This window comes from Alosa sapidissima, chromosome 16, assembly GCF_018492685.1.
Source record: "Alosa sapidissima isolate fAloSap1 chromosome 16, fAloSap1.pri, whole genome shotgun sequence".
In the NCBI taxonomy this organism is placed as follows: domain Eukaryota; kingdom Metazoa; phylum Chordata; class Actinopteri; order Clupeiformes; family Clupeidae; genus Alosa; species Alosa sapidissima.
Window position 1 is genome coordinate 27,240,533 of NC_055972.1, and position 13,839 is coordinate 27,254,371.

Sequence of the window (13,839 nt, forward strand, 5' to 3'; positions counted from 1 at the left end):
GCACCATGGACATGTCCATCACACGGCTGCTCAGCATCCACATCCCCGCACTGCTGCCACCCACTTCCACCGAGCTGGACGTGCCGCACAGTGTCCAGGTGGCAGCCGTGGTTGGCATCGGCCTCGTCTACCAGGGCACCGGGCACCGCCACAACGCAGAGGTGCTGCTCGCCGAGATAGGTCAGTAACACACTCACACTGACTGCGTCACAGTCAGGGTTCTCCTCAAACAGAGAGAGGGGTTGTTTCTCTCAGTGCATGGTGCATATCAGCAACAATGTGCATTTGGTCTTCAAGCGCTTCAAGGGTACTGAAAGTGAAACTAAATTAGTCAAGACGCCCCATGAGTCAGAGCCGCCCCAGAATTTAATGGGTTTATCCCACGCTACACCTTGCCACCAAGTTTCATAAAAAGAGGGCTGTTGAATTTTTTTTTTTTTTTTTTTGCGTAATCCTGCATACATACATACATACAGACAAACAAACAAATCGCAGCAAACAGACAAATCTGTTTTGATAGAACGCATAACCTCCTTGGGGGAGGATACTCTCAACCTTACACTGCAATTGACATGTTTTGTACCTTACAGGATGAGTGAGATTGGAGTGTTAAGGAATGATGCAGGCTGGATAACTTGTTGTCTATGTTCCTCCGCCAGGTCGACCTCCAGGACCTGAGATGGAGTACTGCACTGACCGGGAGTCCTACTCGCTTGCCGCAGGCCTGGCTCTGGGCATGGTGTGTCTCGGGGTGAGTGTGCTGCTGTAGCCTGACCCATAAAGTGGACAAGTGCGTGTGTGTGTGTTTGTCTCTTCGTGTGTGTTTGCGCGTTTCAGTCTCAGCCAAACTAAAGTCTTTTGAAGTGCGTTTTGTCTTTCTTTTTCATTCTGAGTCATATTTTCCTTGCCTTTGGTGTTGGGATTGAGGGTGAAACCAGATAGACAGAAGATAAGCAACAGCGCTCAGAGAAGACCGATTCGAGCGAAAAACCACCATCCTTCTTTACCCCATAGGAACAACAGGACCTAGATTTGAAACCAGTCATAAGGGGAGGACTTCAGTCTTTAATTCCATCATCAGCTGCCTTGCCAGGAAGTACTGCAGGAGTAATTTTAGCGCTTGTGTGTCAGGGAGTACCTTGAGAGCGTCCGGAGACAATAACTCTGTTGTAGCAGCAGGAAGTGGACACAAAGCCTTATTGAGCCTCTCACTGACCTAGAGGTTCTTTGGGTGCGTTCTCTGAGCTGCACGGAGACTTTGTGTCGGTGAGAGTGGAACAGGGATGACTCCCACACCCAGAATAATGGCCAACTTGCCCTTCAACAATGTACTGACCTGTAGAGAATGAGAAAGTACCCATCCCCCCCATTCATTTCAATGGCCAGTGCTAGGCTAGCTACATCTTCTGGCCATATTTTTCACAAATAAGCTAAAAAATAGGTGCCACTGTTCAACATTCCACCCTCACCCACAAACCTGTCTCTAATCGCCCCTCACCCACAAACCTGTCTCTAATCGCCACTCACTCTGTTTCTATCCAGCATGGCAGTAACCTGATCGGCATGACTGACCTGAACGTGCCTGAGCAGCTCTACCAGTACATGGTGGGAGGGCACCGACGAACCCATGCTGGCATTAACAGGGAGAGGCACAAGTCCCCCAGCTACCAGATCAAGGTAACGCATCCAGAAACGCTGTTCAACCAACCGGGACCAAACATTGCTCCCAAACAAAGTGTTTGATTCAACGCAAACAGTGGTGCGTTGAACACACTGTTTGTGCAAGTACAGCTGAAAATAGCCATTTATTTTTTATTTATTTTTTTCATTTTCTTTCCGAGCCTGATGAAATCGATGTAAATATACGTTTCAATTTTTTTTTCTACCTTTCATTCTTCTCTTTCATTTGTAAATGACTTAAGGTGGATACACTATGCACGCTATATGCAGTGTTGCTGATAGGATCCCACCTCTGACGCACTCACCAAACCATAGATTACCGCTGTGACAAACATATCGTTCAATAAGGAAACCATTGCAAAACGGTGCAAATGTTTTGAGATTGAACTTGCCCCTGCTTCCCACCACAGTCAGACAGGGACTCCTAGCCTGTCAGTGGCTTGGCCCAGTCACTGGAGATGAAGATGGTGACGGTGAGGGGCTCAATGGAAAACAGCTTTGACTTTATTTCGTCAATATTTAAAAAAAATCTTTACCTAGGGCTTGTGAACATATGCATAACTTGTTTAATGAAATCACTTATCGTTTTTATTTTAAGATGAGTCTGAAACACAGTCAACAGTATGTGAGAAGCTTGAAAGTGCATGACTACTTTCTAAATGTGCTGTACATGAAATTAGGAGGTAGCGTTTCAGAACTGCTTACTTCCCCCCTAGGAAGGGGACACGATCAACGTGGATGTTACCTGTCCAGGTGCTACTCTGGCCTTGGCCATGATCTATTTGAAAACCAACAACAGGTGTGTGACCACTGACCTTACAACTTTCACTGCCCCCACCTTGTAATGATCACCTGTTAGCTCCCCTCCTCCTTCCTCTAATGGTCTTGGGCTGCCATGACACTTCTCTTGTTCTGTCTCCATTATGACAAGGCTTTTTTTCTGTCCTTCAGAGCTGCTGTACACCTCAGGGTGTCAGGTTGTAGTGCTCTTGCTGCTGCCCAGAGCTGTGTGTGTGTGTGTGTGTGTGTGTGTGTGTGTGGTAATGAAGGCCCATGGTGGAGATCTCTGAAGGGGAATGACATTCACACCTTTAACACCCCCCCCCCCCCCCCCCACCCCACTCTCTCCCGTCAGGTCAATTGCTGATTGGCTGAGAGCTCCAGACACCATGTTCCTGCTGGACTTCATCAAGCCTGAGTTCCTGCTCCTGAGGGTGAGTGGAGGACCGAAGAAAAAAATCATACATGTACACACACACGCACACACACACACACAAGCATACACACACCATAGTCTCACACACATGCACACGGCTTCCCCAACACACACACACACACACACACACACACACACACACTGGCCATTACCTCCTGCAAATCAATTTCTGCTACTGTGTCCAGTCCTATGTGATTCAGCATAATGAACTTGATGAATTTGTTACTGATTGACGTTGGATCTTTTTTGCGCCTGCTCGTCTGCAGACCCTGGCCCGGTGCATCATCATGTGGGATGAGATCTTGCCCAACGCTGAGTGGGTGGGCAGCAATGTGCCCCAGGTAAATAAGTCGCTCCCGAGTTTCATTTATGCTTTACTCCATTACGGTTATAGTATTTAGCAGACGCTTTTGTCCAAAGCGACTTACAGAATATGAACGTTACAATAGTTAAAAATGTGCTTGATGGTCTTTTGGGCCCCCACCGTCGACTTCAAGGCAGCGCTGCAATACCTAACCCTAACCTAACCCTTGCCTAACCCTAGTGCCTTCCAGGCAGCGCTGCCTTTGAAGTCGATGGTGGGGGCACAAAAGACCATATCTAAAAATAGAATGTTATGTAATGTCCATAGTTTTGGCTTTGCCATTGTGAGAGCTGCTGTCCAATCCTTGAAGAATTCATGACCGTTATCCTCTCACCAGATTATTCAGGAAAACATCGGGACTGGTGAAGAAGTGCAAGTATCACAGGACTTGAACATGGAGACCTTGGCGTGAGTACAAACCGCCACACCCAGCACAGCAGTTTTGCTCAAAATTGAACTCAACTTTTGAGTCCAACAACAGCTCAACAGGTGCTTCATTGTGACTGCGTGTGAGCTGTCTGCCAGTTTAAATGTAGCCTTGAGATGACTTGCCATGTGTTTGTGCCACCTGCAGTCAAGCCCACGACTACATCATTGCTGGAGCCTGCATGGCTGTGGGGTTCAGATTTGCCGGCTCTGCCAACTCTGATGCTTTTGACTGCCTGGTAAGGCCTCAGTTGTGTTTTTCTTTTTTAGAGAAAAAAAAAAGTTTGTGTAACGCTTGACTTAGTCAGTATCCATAAAGCATCAACACATTAATGAAAGATTATAAAGTCTTCATGAAGCCACATAATGATTAAATCTACATAAATAAAAATCTACATAACTTAAATCTACATAACTAGCTTAAGTCATGCACTGAATATGCCTTATTATGTTATTGCCTCTGCAATGGTTTCTGCTAACATTGTTATGCTTTATGACAGTGTTCTGTATTATGTAATATAATGGTTGTAGACCTATGCCAATCATTATTTGCCATTTTGAATACTTTGTATGTGATGAATGTTTTCAATGCTGTATGGGTAGTACTGACTTTATGGAAAGTGTTACCATAGTTCAGTTCAGTTTAATTCTGTATCCTAACTGATGGTTTATAATTGTTCTTATCGCTTTCTTTCTTTCTTTCTTTCTTTCTCTTTCTATCTTTCTTTCTTTTCTCTCTCTCAGTACAAGTATGCCAGGATGTTCATGCAGTCTCTGAAGGCGTCAGCTGCCACCATTGTAAGTGGCTTCTGCCCTGTGGAATGCAGTAATATGGGGAATCAGCACTTTACACTGCTGAGTAAATCATGGCCCAGCTGTGGCAGAGTGAAGCGGAGAAACAGTGTTGAACGGCTATGGGTCATTCCCCTCAGTACCTGTGTCTGACGTTATTTGCCACACACACACACACACACACACACACACACACACACACACACACACACTCACAGTGTCTGTGACTGACTTTATTAGCTGCACTGACGGATAAATAACTTAACTAAGCTTTATCGTCGGATGCAGCCTTACCAGTAATCACATGGTTTATTTAAGGGAAAAAAATGTCTCTCTTAGTTGGGGAAAGATAAATGGAAAATCTGCATTAGCAATGATTATGATGATAACTTCATGTGTTTAGTGTTATATGTACATTGTCTACATATGTACAACTGTACACTGTGTGTTTGTCTGTATTCTGCATGTGTGTGTGCGTGCGTGCATGGTCAACATATGTATGTCAACATATGTGTGGAACTATATTCATAGAGCCAGCCAATGTATACTTGGGTTCAATGTGTCAGATGTTGCAAATGGCCCATGTTACATGCATATTTCCTGAGGAGAGCCATTTGTGTGTGTGTGTGTGTCCTCAGACGGGCCACTACAACGTGCAGACGTGCCTGAGCATGGTGCTGCTGGCCGTGTCCATGGTGATGGCGGGCTCGGGGGACCTGAAGGTGCTGCAGCTGTGCCGCTTCCTGCACAAGCGCGTCGGCGGCGAGATGAACTACGGCTTCCACATGGCCCACCACATGGCCCTGGGCCTGCTCTTCCTCGGGGGCGGGAGGTGAGGTCCCACACACCCGCATACAGGATACATACAGGACGCACAAGGGGTGGACCCTATGTGGCCGCCCGCGCACATGTATACATACATACATACATGCTTACCCACATAATAACACGTAGATACACACATGACTCTAGGGAGGATGTCCCACGCACAGGATGCACAGGACGCATGGGGGCTGTGTGTGACCGCCCACGTACGAGCACGCACAACCATATACACAAATATATAAACACATATACGCTATATATATATATATATATATATATATATATATATATATATATATATATATATATATATATATATATATGCACAAATTTAAACCCACATACATGCTTACACACATATGTATACACATATACAGTTAAGAACGAAATTATTCATACCCCTGGCAAATATTGATTTAATGCTGATTTTCTGAACTGACTGAAAATGACACTGTCACATGCCAAAAGTTTGTAAGACAATGTGGGAGAAACATGGAATTAAAAAAAAGAATTTGGGATTGGGATGTTTTTCAACCAGGGGGACCTGGTGACCTTCTCAAAGTAAACATTAACACTAAAGCAAGAGGCTTCACTGAGATTTTGGAGGAAAAGATCAGGCAGTGTGCCAAGAGACCTGTCCCAATAGGCATCATTGGACCATTAAACCATACAATGATCCAAAACATACAGCCAAACAAGGCAAGAAATGGTTAACAGAGAACAATGTTAACATTTTAGAGTGGCCCAGCCAGAGTCCAGACCTCAATCAGTCAAAAAAGTTAGCACAAGGCCATAGTGATGGCAAATAATCGTTCCGGTCTCAAAACCCAGATTGCTGCTTAAAAGGTGCGGTCTACAATCATTGCAGAGACATGAAGAGGCTTGGTAGGTATTATAAGAACCATTTTGCGAGCTTTTATGGCAAATAAAGATTTCCATTGATTATTTAAAAAGGGTATGAATAATTTTGGACATGCCATTTTTCATAAAAATTTTAAAAAAGATAAACGATTATTTCTTTGATTCCATGTTTCTACCACATTGTCTTACAATCTTTTGGCATGTGGCAGTGTCATTTTCAGTCAGAACAAACATATTGGTCAAGGGAAAATCAACATTACATCAATATTTGCCAGGGGTATGAATAATTTCGTTCTTAACTGTATATACACGCATAAACAAATCTAAACCCACATACATGCTTACACACATACACATGTACACACATATGCATACACAAGTATATACACACATGCATGCTTACACACATATGCACATGCACACATATTGATACATAAATACACACATAACACTTTACACGGTTCCAGAGGTGTTGCCGAATCTAGGTATTTTAGTTATGATGCATGTAGAGTCATGTCAAGAGTCACTGGGGTTTAAAGTGCTGTAACACGCATAATCACATATACATTCACTCATACAGTATGTGCACACGTGCGTGCACGCACACTTATATCTGACAGATGAGTATACATTCTGACCATTCACACTCCCAGAGGATTGTGTAACTGTTTATTGCCTCCACTTTTATGCCTCCACTATGTTATTTGATTTGTGCCCTCTCACACATATTTGACATACTTCTTTAACCGTCAGCTCCGGTCATGTGACTGAACTGAATCTTGCAAAATGCATGTGTATGCGCAGCATCTCCCCTAACACAAATTTCCACATACCTCTCCCATACTGCTGCATTAGGACACTCAATACTGAGTATTGAGAAACCACAGATACCAGGCACACACACGCACACACACACGCGCACACACACACACAGACACACACACACACACCTCTCTCAGGATTGTGCCAGAGGGTTATATTTTACCAGGCAGAGCCCACAAGGCTGGCTCTTCTCTTGGCAAACTAAGACGCTCTGGGCTTCAGCTATCCTGAGCTCAACCCCTCTGACAAGCCGCCGCGTAATTTCTTCTCTCATGTCCACAGCTGCACATACATATAAGCATGTCACTCGAGAGCGGCTCTATGACTGCCTTGCTGCCTTATGCAGGTTGTATGCTGCCCGTGCCCTCGTGTCTGTCTGAGCTTAGAAGCGTGGCTGCACTCGTCTCTCTTCTGCCGTCTCGTTCCCTTTTTTTTCTCTCCCTCCTCTCATTTTACTTCCCCTCTTTTTCCATTTCACATGTGCCCGTCTTCCTGGAAATCGGTGTCATATTTCTGTATCTGGAGCGTGACCAACCCCCAAACTTGGCGTCTTGGAGGTTTATGAGCATTTCTGTATTCAAAACCCCCCCCTCGCTGCGATGTTATTGTCACACCTCTGGCAGTGTGTTCCTCGTGACTGCCGTCACAGTGACCTGGTTTTGAGTGGTAGCTAGTAGGCAGAGATGGGAGCTCTCGAGCTGGCATATCCAAAAGGCTCGCTGAGAGGAGACTTTGACCCCTGACAACCTCCCCGACAAGTGCTGCTCTTCAAAACCAGCACCACAGGTTGAACCCTCTGGAGTAGCCACTTCAACTCCATTATATTTAAGTGACCGATTTAAGACCAGCGCTGATGTCGTCATTAAACAATGGGCCGGTAATTTCCCCTCAGACATACAGCTATTGTGCCAAATGCACTAACATTTTTGCTTTTTTTTTTTGTTCACGTAGGCCCTATGATGCATCTATTGTGTGTGCTCTGGTTCGTTATGCATGTTTGTTTTCAAACCCCTTGACTGTCTACACTCCAAAACTACTCATAACGGAGTATCTGGTTCACGTTTTGATCTCGTTTCTGCTTCTTACAGGTGTCGCTATTTCCCAGTCTCTACTGGAGGTGTCACTTTCTGTTGCCTCTTTCATCCTGTCATTTTATTTCACTTTCTGTGTGTGTGTGCATGTGCGTGCACGCACCCATATGGTATGTTTCTAACTTTGCCCTGCTGTTGCGTTCACAGGTACACCCTGAGCACGTCCAACTCGGCCATCGCTGCGCTGCTCTGTGCACTCTACCCCCACTTCCCCGTTCACAGCACCGACAACCGGTAAGCAGCCCAACATTACCCGACCCCACGCCACTTCAGATACACACTTAACGGGAGATCTCTCTTTGTGTGAGGGCCAGAAATGTTGCTTTAGTAATAAAAGTACTACAGTTTACTACATAATTATTACACTTTAACCTGTATGTGGCTCTATGCCCAGAAATGAACGCTCTTTCATATATATATATATATATATATATATATATATATATATATATATATATACACACACACACATACACACACACACACACACACACACACACATACATACATACATACATACTTTATTGATCCCCAAGGGGAAATTCAAGGTAATTCATACTACCAGCTTTTTCCTGAAATTTTTAAGAACATTTCCTTCATGGAGTCATGAACAGGGTTGATATTCTGGAAAACCTGTAGTCCCAATTATCCCACTCAAGTGTGTGTGTGTTTTTGCATTGATGGACATGTAGAACTTTATTGTCTTGTGACTTGTGTGTGTGTGTTTGTGATAGATACCACCTCCAGGCCCTACGGCACCTCGGGGTCCTGGCTGCGGAGCCGCGTCTCCTTGTGCCAATGGACGTGGACACTCTTAAGCCCTGCCACGTCTTATTGGACGTCACCTACAAGGTAGAGCCACTATCCTCCCGCATGCCCGCATACCCAGAATGGTTGCTGCAAGGCCAACTGACATACATTTATTAGTTGGGGAATGCAGATGTTTTTCAGTTTGTAATGAATTTACATGAATGTTCTACATTGTCTGGTATTGTGTGTGTGTGTGTGTGTGTGTGTGTGTGTGTGTGTGTGTGTGTGGTGTATGTGCTTGTTTCCATAGTTAAAACTGATAGAATAACTAGAGGAAAGCATGACTCTTTTTGCTGGCTTTGTACTCTGCCTACTTATCAGTGACATTAAGGTCCAGCTTGCTATGTGCTATAGGCTAAAGATTTACGTTTTGTCTATATACACAGACAAGATAATATTGTGTGTGTTATGATTGGCAGATATAATCTCTTTTGTTTTCCACTTGGCGCAGTGGGCCAAACCACCTGCAGTGTGTTCAATGCATAATGACGCAGGTGAAAACACAAGAACAAATCTGCCATGTTATGCCCACATGAGGCTGGCAGGCATGGTCCTACTGCTGGTCCTCCCAGCGTGACCCGGGGGGATGCCGAGCGTCACTGTCTGCTGAAGTGCTTCAGTGCGGCCAGAGGGCTGGTCGGCCCCTTGAAGGCCAGCTGAAGGTCGTCGCCGATGGAGTCCTGTCCAATACCCTGCCAGCGTTGGCAGATGCTGCTTTTTTCAATTAACCGAATGATGCAAACAGAGGGAGGGAGAAACACTGTTCATAGTTATTAACGACGCACGACCTCCCCTGTGTACGCACGCACACACACACACACACACACACACACACACACACACACACACACACACACTTGTCACAGTGTGACATAAAGCTCGCTGTCGATCTGCACATGTAACTGTCTTTACAGCATTTGCAAAATGTCTTTGCTCATCTCTTTCAGGACACTAAATGGTACGATGAGGTGACTGTTGAGTTGATGGCGCCAACCTTGTTGCCAGAGCTACACCTTCTTAAAGAGGTAGGTTCTTTTTAAGGGAGCACACCAGAGAGCTCTACTCTACCGCCATATAGTCAGTGTAGTCAGGCAATCAGTAACAAGTATGTAAATGCATGAAAATGAAATGGGGGGGAGGGGAGGCTTACAACAACTCTTAACTGGCAATGATACAATGAAATACACAAAAGACACATTAAACAAATTAAGACTTCAAGAAAATTGAGGAAAATGTACAAACATGTAAAAATTTACAAGTTCATGTTCATTACAACCAAAACAGCATAAAACATGAACATTTGTTTACATCTTTAAAAACACTACTTACATATGTGTGTATGTTTGTACCAGTATGTCTGAATGGTTTGATGTGCTTTGTGTGCAGGTCAGAGTCAAGGGCCCTCGCTACTGGGAACTTACCATCGACATGAGCAAAGGCATTCAGCATCTCCAGTAAGGCTTGATCAGTAACGTGTGTCATCTGTGATGTCTGTTAGTTTTAAGGCTGCAAGCAGAGCAGACCACCCCTGATCAGATATCAGAAACCACAACAAGGTTCCCCTCAGGCACAGCTGCGTAACGTCAGTGTGTGAAAGGGTGCAGTTAAGGCGTGTGTGTGTGTGTGTGTGTGTGTGTGTGTGTGTGTGTGTGTGTCATTTTACGTCTGTTACTTGTTACTAGGTTTGGTTTGTTTGGCTCACGCTAATTCAGTGTTTCTCAAACTTTTTCAGACCAAGGACCACTTAACCAATAAAAAAAAAAGTTGAAGAACTGTTTGGATTTACATACAAGTTGGTTCAATATTGCAAACAACTCATCTATATTATATTTTGCCACGTCTGCTCGCAGACTACTTAGTGGATAGTTAGGATAGTTTGCGGACCACCAGTGGTCCCCGGACCACACTTTGAGGAACACTGTGCTAATTACATGTTTATATACTAGAATGGTTGTTCCTGTCAGTCATTTTGTTGTTGGGAGGTCTGATTAATCTGGACTGGGTTGTTATCTGTGTTGTTTATATTCATGAATTCATCACAATAGTTTGTTCCACTTGTTCCTCCATTCCATTTTATTGTTCCATTGTGTCTGTGTTGTTTTCATGTTTGTCATGGTTTTGTTTGACCTGGTTGTCTTGCATATCTGTGTGTGTGTGTGTGTGTGTGTGTGTGCGCGTCTGTGTGTGTCATTTTCATGTTTGAGATGTTTTTGTTTGAATTGATTATCGTGTGTGTGTGTGTCTGTGGTGTTTTTTATGCTTGTGATGGTTCTCTTATGACTTATTTGTCTCGCCTACCTGTTTGTATCTTTGATGTTTCATCCTGTCTGGTTTTTCTTTGACTGTTATATTTCTTTTGCATTGTCATATGACCGGCTTAGACTCACAGCATCTCTGCGTTGTGCAGGTCCATTCTCTCCAGGGACGGGGTTCTGTATGTGAAGCTACGGGCGGGCCAGCTGCCCTATAAAGACGACCCGCTGGGTCTGAACAGTCTTCTGGCACCCAACCCCGATGTAAGCTCCTTTAAGGTGTGTGTTTGTGTGGCCCTTCAGCACCAATACACACAACAACACAAAGTTACAATCATAATAATAAACATAATAATAATCATATTCATCACTATCATCATAATTATTATGACCACCGCGCAGCGGAGCGGCGGTCATATAGGTTTAGTCAGAATTTTTTTTTTCTTTTTTTTTCCGTTTTGATCTGTAGCCCCCCCGCTGGACTGCACCCCCCGAAAGGGTAGGGCAGACACAGTTTTCTGTGAATATCTCGAGAACCGTAAGGCCTAGGAGGTCCACCTTGTTTTTGTATGTTGGTCTTAAGGGGGCATGTCAACCCATCCCATTACCACTTATTTCATGTATAGCGCCACCTAGTTAAAAATTAAAAAGCAAAAAATTAGGTGTTTTCATCACAATATCTCTGGCTGACATGGTCAAAACTGCACGAAATTGAAAGTGTAGGATCATTATGACACCCTCCGAATGCATGCCAAGTTTTGTGAACTTTCGTTCATGGGGGGCCTTACAATAAAATAATTTATGTGTACATTTAGTGACCGTACACCATCAAGGATTTCTGAAACACTGAAAGACCGGGGTACACGAAACTTGGTGGGCATGTAACCCCACATGGATAGCATGGAACCATCGTTTTTTGTTTTGATCTGTAGCCCCCCGCTGTACTGGACCCCCCGAAAGGAGGGTAGGGCAGACACAGTTTTCTGTGAATATCTTGAGAACCGTAGGGCCTAGGATGACCAAGTTTTTTCGTATGTTTGCCTCCAGGGGTCATGTTAACCCATTCCATGTGCACACATGTGCATAAACAGATACACACGCACACACATACATTCACAGTAATCATACGTATGACACATACTCACACAGTAGACATATGTACGCATGCATGCACATGCACAAACACATACGCAGGCAAACACACAAGCACGCACACACACACACACACACACACACACACACACACACACACACACACACACACACACACACACACACACACCCACACACATAAACATAAACGTGTACACGCACACATGCACACAATTCAAGAATTTCTCAGAATTATGAACAGGCAAGATGGGGGTGGGGTTGTATAAAATTAATTTTACATGTGAAATCTATGAACTAATCATGTTTTGGTACTTGTTGTCTAGCAGATACCAGTGAGAATTGAGTGTGGATAATGCAATTTAGTGAGACAGTTACAATCATATAGGCCTTTCAGCGTGATTTATTTTTGTGGAAAAAATGTGCTGGACTGGGCGGCGGTCATATTTTGTACCGCTCTGCGGTACATCTAGTTATCTTCATGATAATTAGGATAATAATGATGTGGGGTTTTTGCGATGCCTTTTTTAAGATTGCTAGTTTTCAACCAGTACTGCTTATTGCAGCTTTTAATTGAGAGGGGATGTGGGAGAGGAAGAAGCTGGTAAACAAAAATCTTCCCCCTTGTAGTTGTACCACTTTTTTAACTTTTTTAAAAACAAATCAGCCCAGTGTATACAGGGCTGTTTGCAATGGCCCCTGATTGAGTTGTTCTCAGATCCATGATTTACATTTGCTTTTTATCAACATCAAACCACTGTTTAGCATTCGAAATGAGAGAGAGAGAGAGAGGAAAACATGTATCCATGGAGTGAAACCAAATGGCCACAGCAGAACAGTGTAGGGGATGTAGGGGGTGGTTGGAATGAGTCGGAAAAAGTCGCGCTGCGCGACCCTGACACCTGACGCTTCCTCTGTCTTCCTACACAGCCTCAGGCCATCTCGGCCTTCACCTCCGACGCGGCCTTGCTCTCCTTTGCCGAGTACTTCTGCCAAGCCTCCTCTGGCAGTGCTGCCAAACATGTGAGTATGAGTCTCTCAGCCGCAGTGTTGCTTTGCTGCTGGAAGTGCATTCTTTTGTATTCACATTCATTCACTCAATAGATGCTTTTATCCAAATCCACCCAAGACGATGATACCCAGGGCACATTTTTGAGTGTTGAGAGATAAATGATTTTGTTCAGACACTTTCCCATTGATATGGGATAACAGATTTTTATTTGGAGATCTTTAATCATCAGTTGCCATCATCCAGTCAACATTAAGAACCAGTCATGTGATTGCCCACTAACATTTCTCAAAAAGTTGGCCCATGTGTCATCTCACATTTACAGTATAACACAAACATTTTCCTGTGTGTGTGTGTGTGTGTGTGTGTGTTCCCTGGAGACCTTACCCATGACATTGGTGGTTTTGGTGCCTTGCTCTTCAGGAGGAGTCAATGCCTTGCGGGGCAGATAGTGATACCCCAGTCTTTTATATGGAACTAAGTCACATTGGGGTGGGATGGACTGTTTATGGTTGTTCAAATATGCGCTGTGCAATGCAAACTGGGGGAGGTAAGACGCCATGAGGGCTGTTTTTCCATTA

At 44.2% G+C, this 13,839-nt stretch overlaps 1 protein-coding gene across 4 annotated transcripts in view; it reads left to right on the forward strand.

Moving 5' to 3' along the window:
- Nucleotides 1–13,839, forward strand: part of anapc1 (anaphase promoting complex subunit 1) — a 112,128-nt gene that overhangs the window by 35,418 nt on the left and 62,871 nt on the right. For 3 of the 4 annotated variants that reach the window (XR_006023401.1, XM_042066283.1, XM_042066282.1), the window contains exons 29-44: nucleotides 1–180; nucleotides 660–751; nucleotides 1,543–1,677; nucleotides 2,397–2,479; nucleotides 2,816–2,894; nucleotides 3,163–3,237; nucleotides 3,598–3,668; nucleotides 3,835–3,925; nucleotides 4,431–4,484; nucleotides 5,117–5,310; nucleotides 8,225–8,311; nucleotides 8,812–8,929; nucleotides 9,835–9,912; nucleotides 10,274–10,341; nucleotides 11,295–11,418; nucleotides 13,180–13,272. The exon at nucleotides 1–180 is cut by the window's left edge and continues 55 nt beyond it. Coding sequence is in view for 3 of the 4 variants with exons in the window: in XM_042066283.1 (XP_041922217.1) it covers nucleotides 1–180; nucleotides 660–751; nucleotides 1,543–1,677; nucleotides 2,397–2,479; nucleotides 2,816–2,894; nucleotides 3,163–3,237; nucleotides 3,598–3,668; nucleotides 3,835–3,925; nucleotides 4,431–4,484; nucleotides 5,117–5,310; nucleotides 8,225–8,311; nucleotides 8,812–8,929; nucleotides 9,835–9,912; nucleotides 10,274–10,341; nucleotides 11,295–11,418; nucleotides 13,180–13,272 (1,622 nt within the window). In the remaining variant the exon portion in view is untranslated. The remainder of the gene's footprint in view (nucleotides 181–659; nucleotides 752–1,542; nucleotides 1,678–2,396; nucleotides 2,480–2,815; nucleotides 2,895–3,162; nucleotides 3,238–3,597; nucleotides 3,669–3,834; nucleotides 3,926–4,430; nucleotides 4,485–5,116; nucleotides 5,311–8,224; nucleotides 8,312–8,811; nucleotides 8,930–9,834; nucleotides 9,913–10,273; nucleotides 10,342–11,294; nucleotides 11,419–13,179; nucleotides 13,273–13,839) is intronic. The other variant, XM_042066284.1, reaches the window with a different exon arrangement.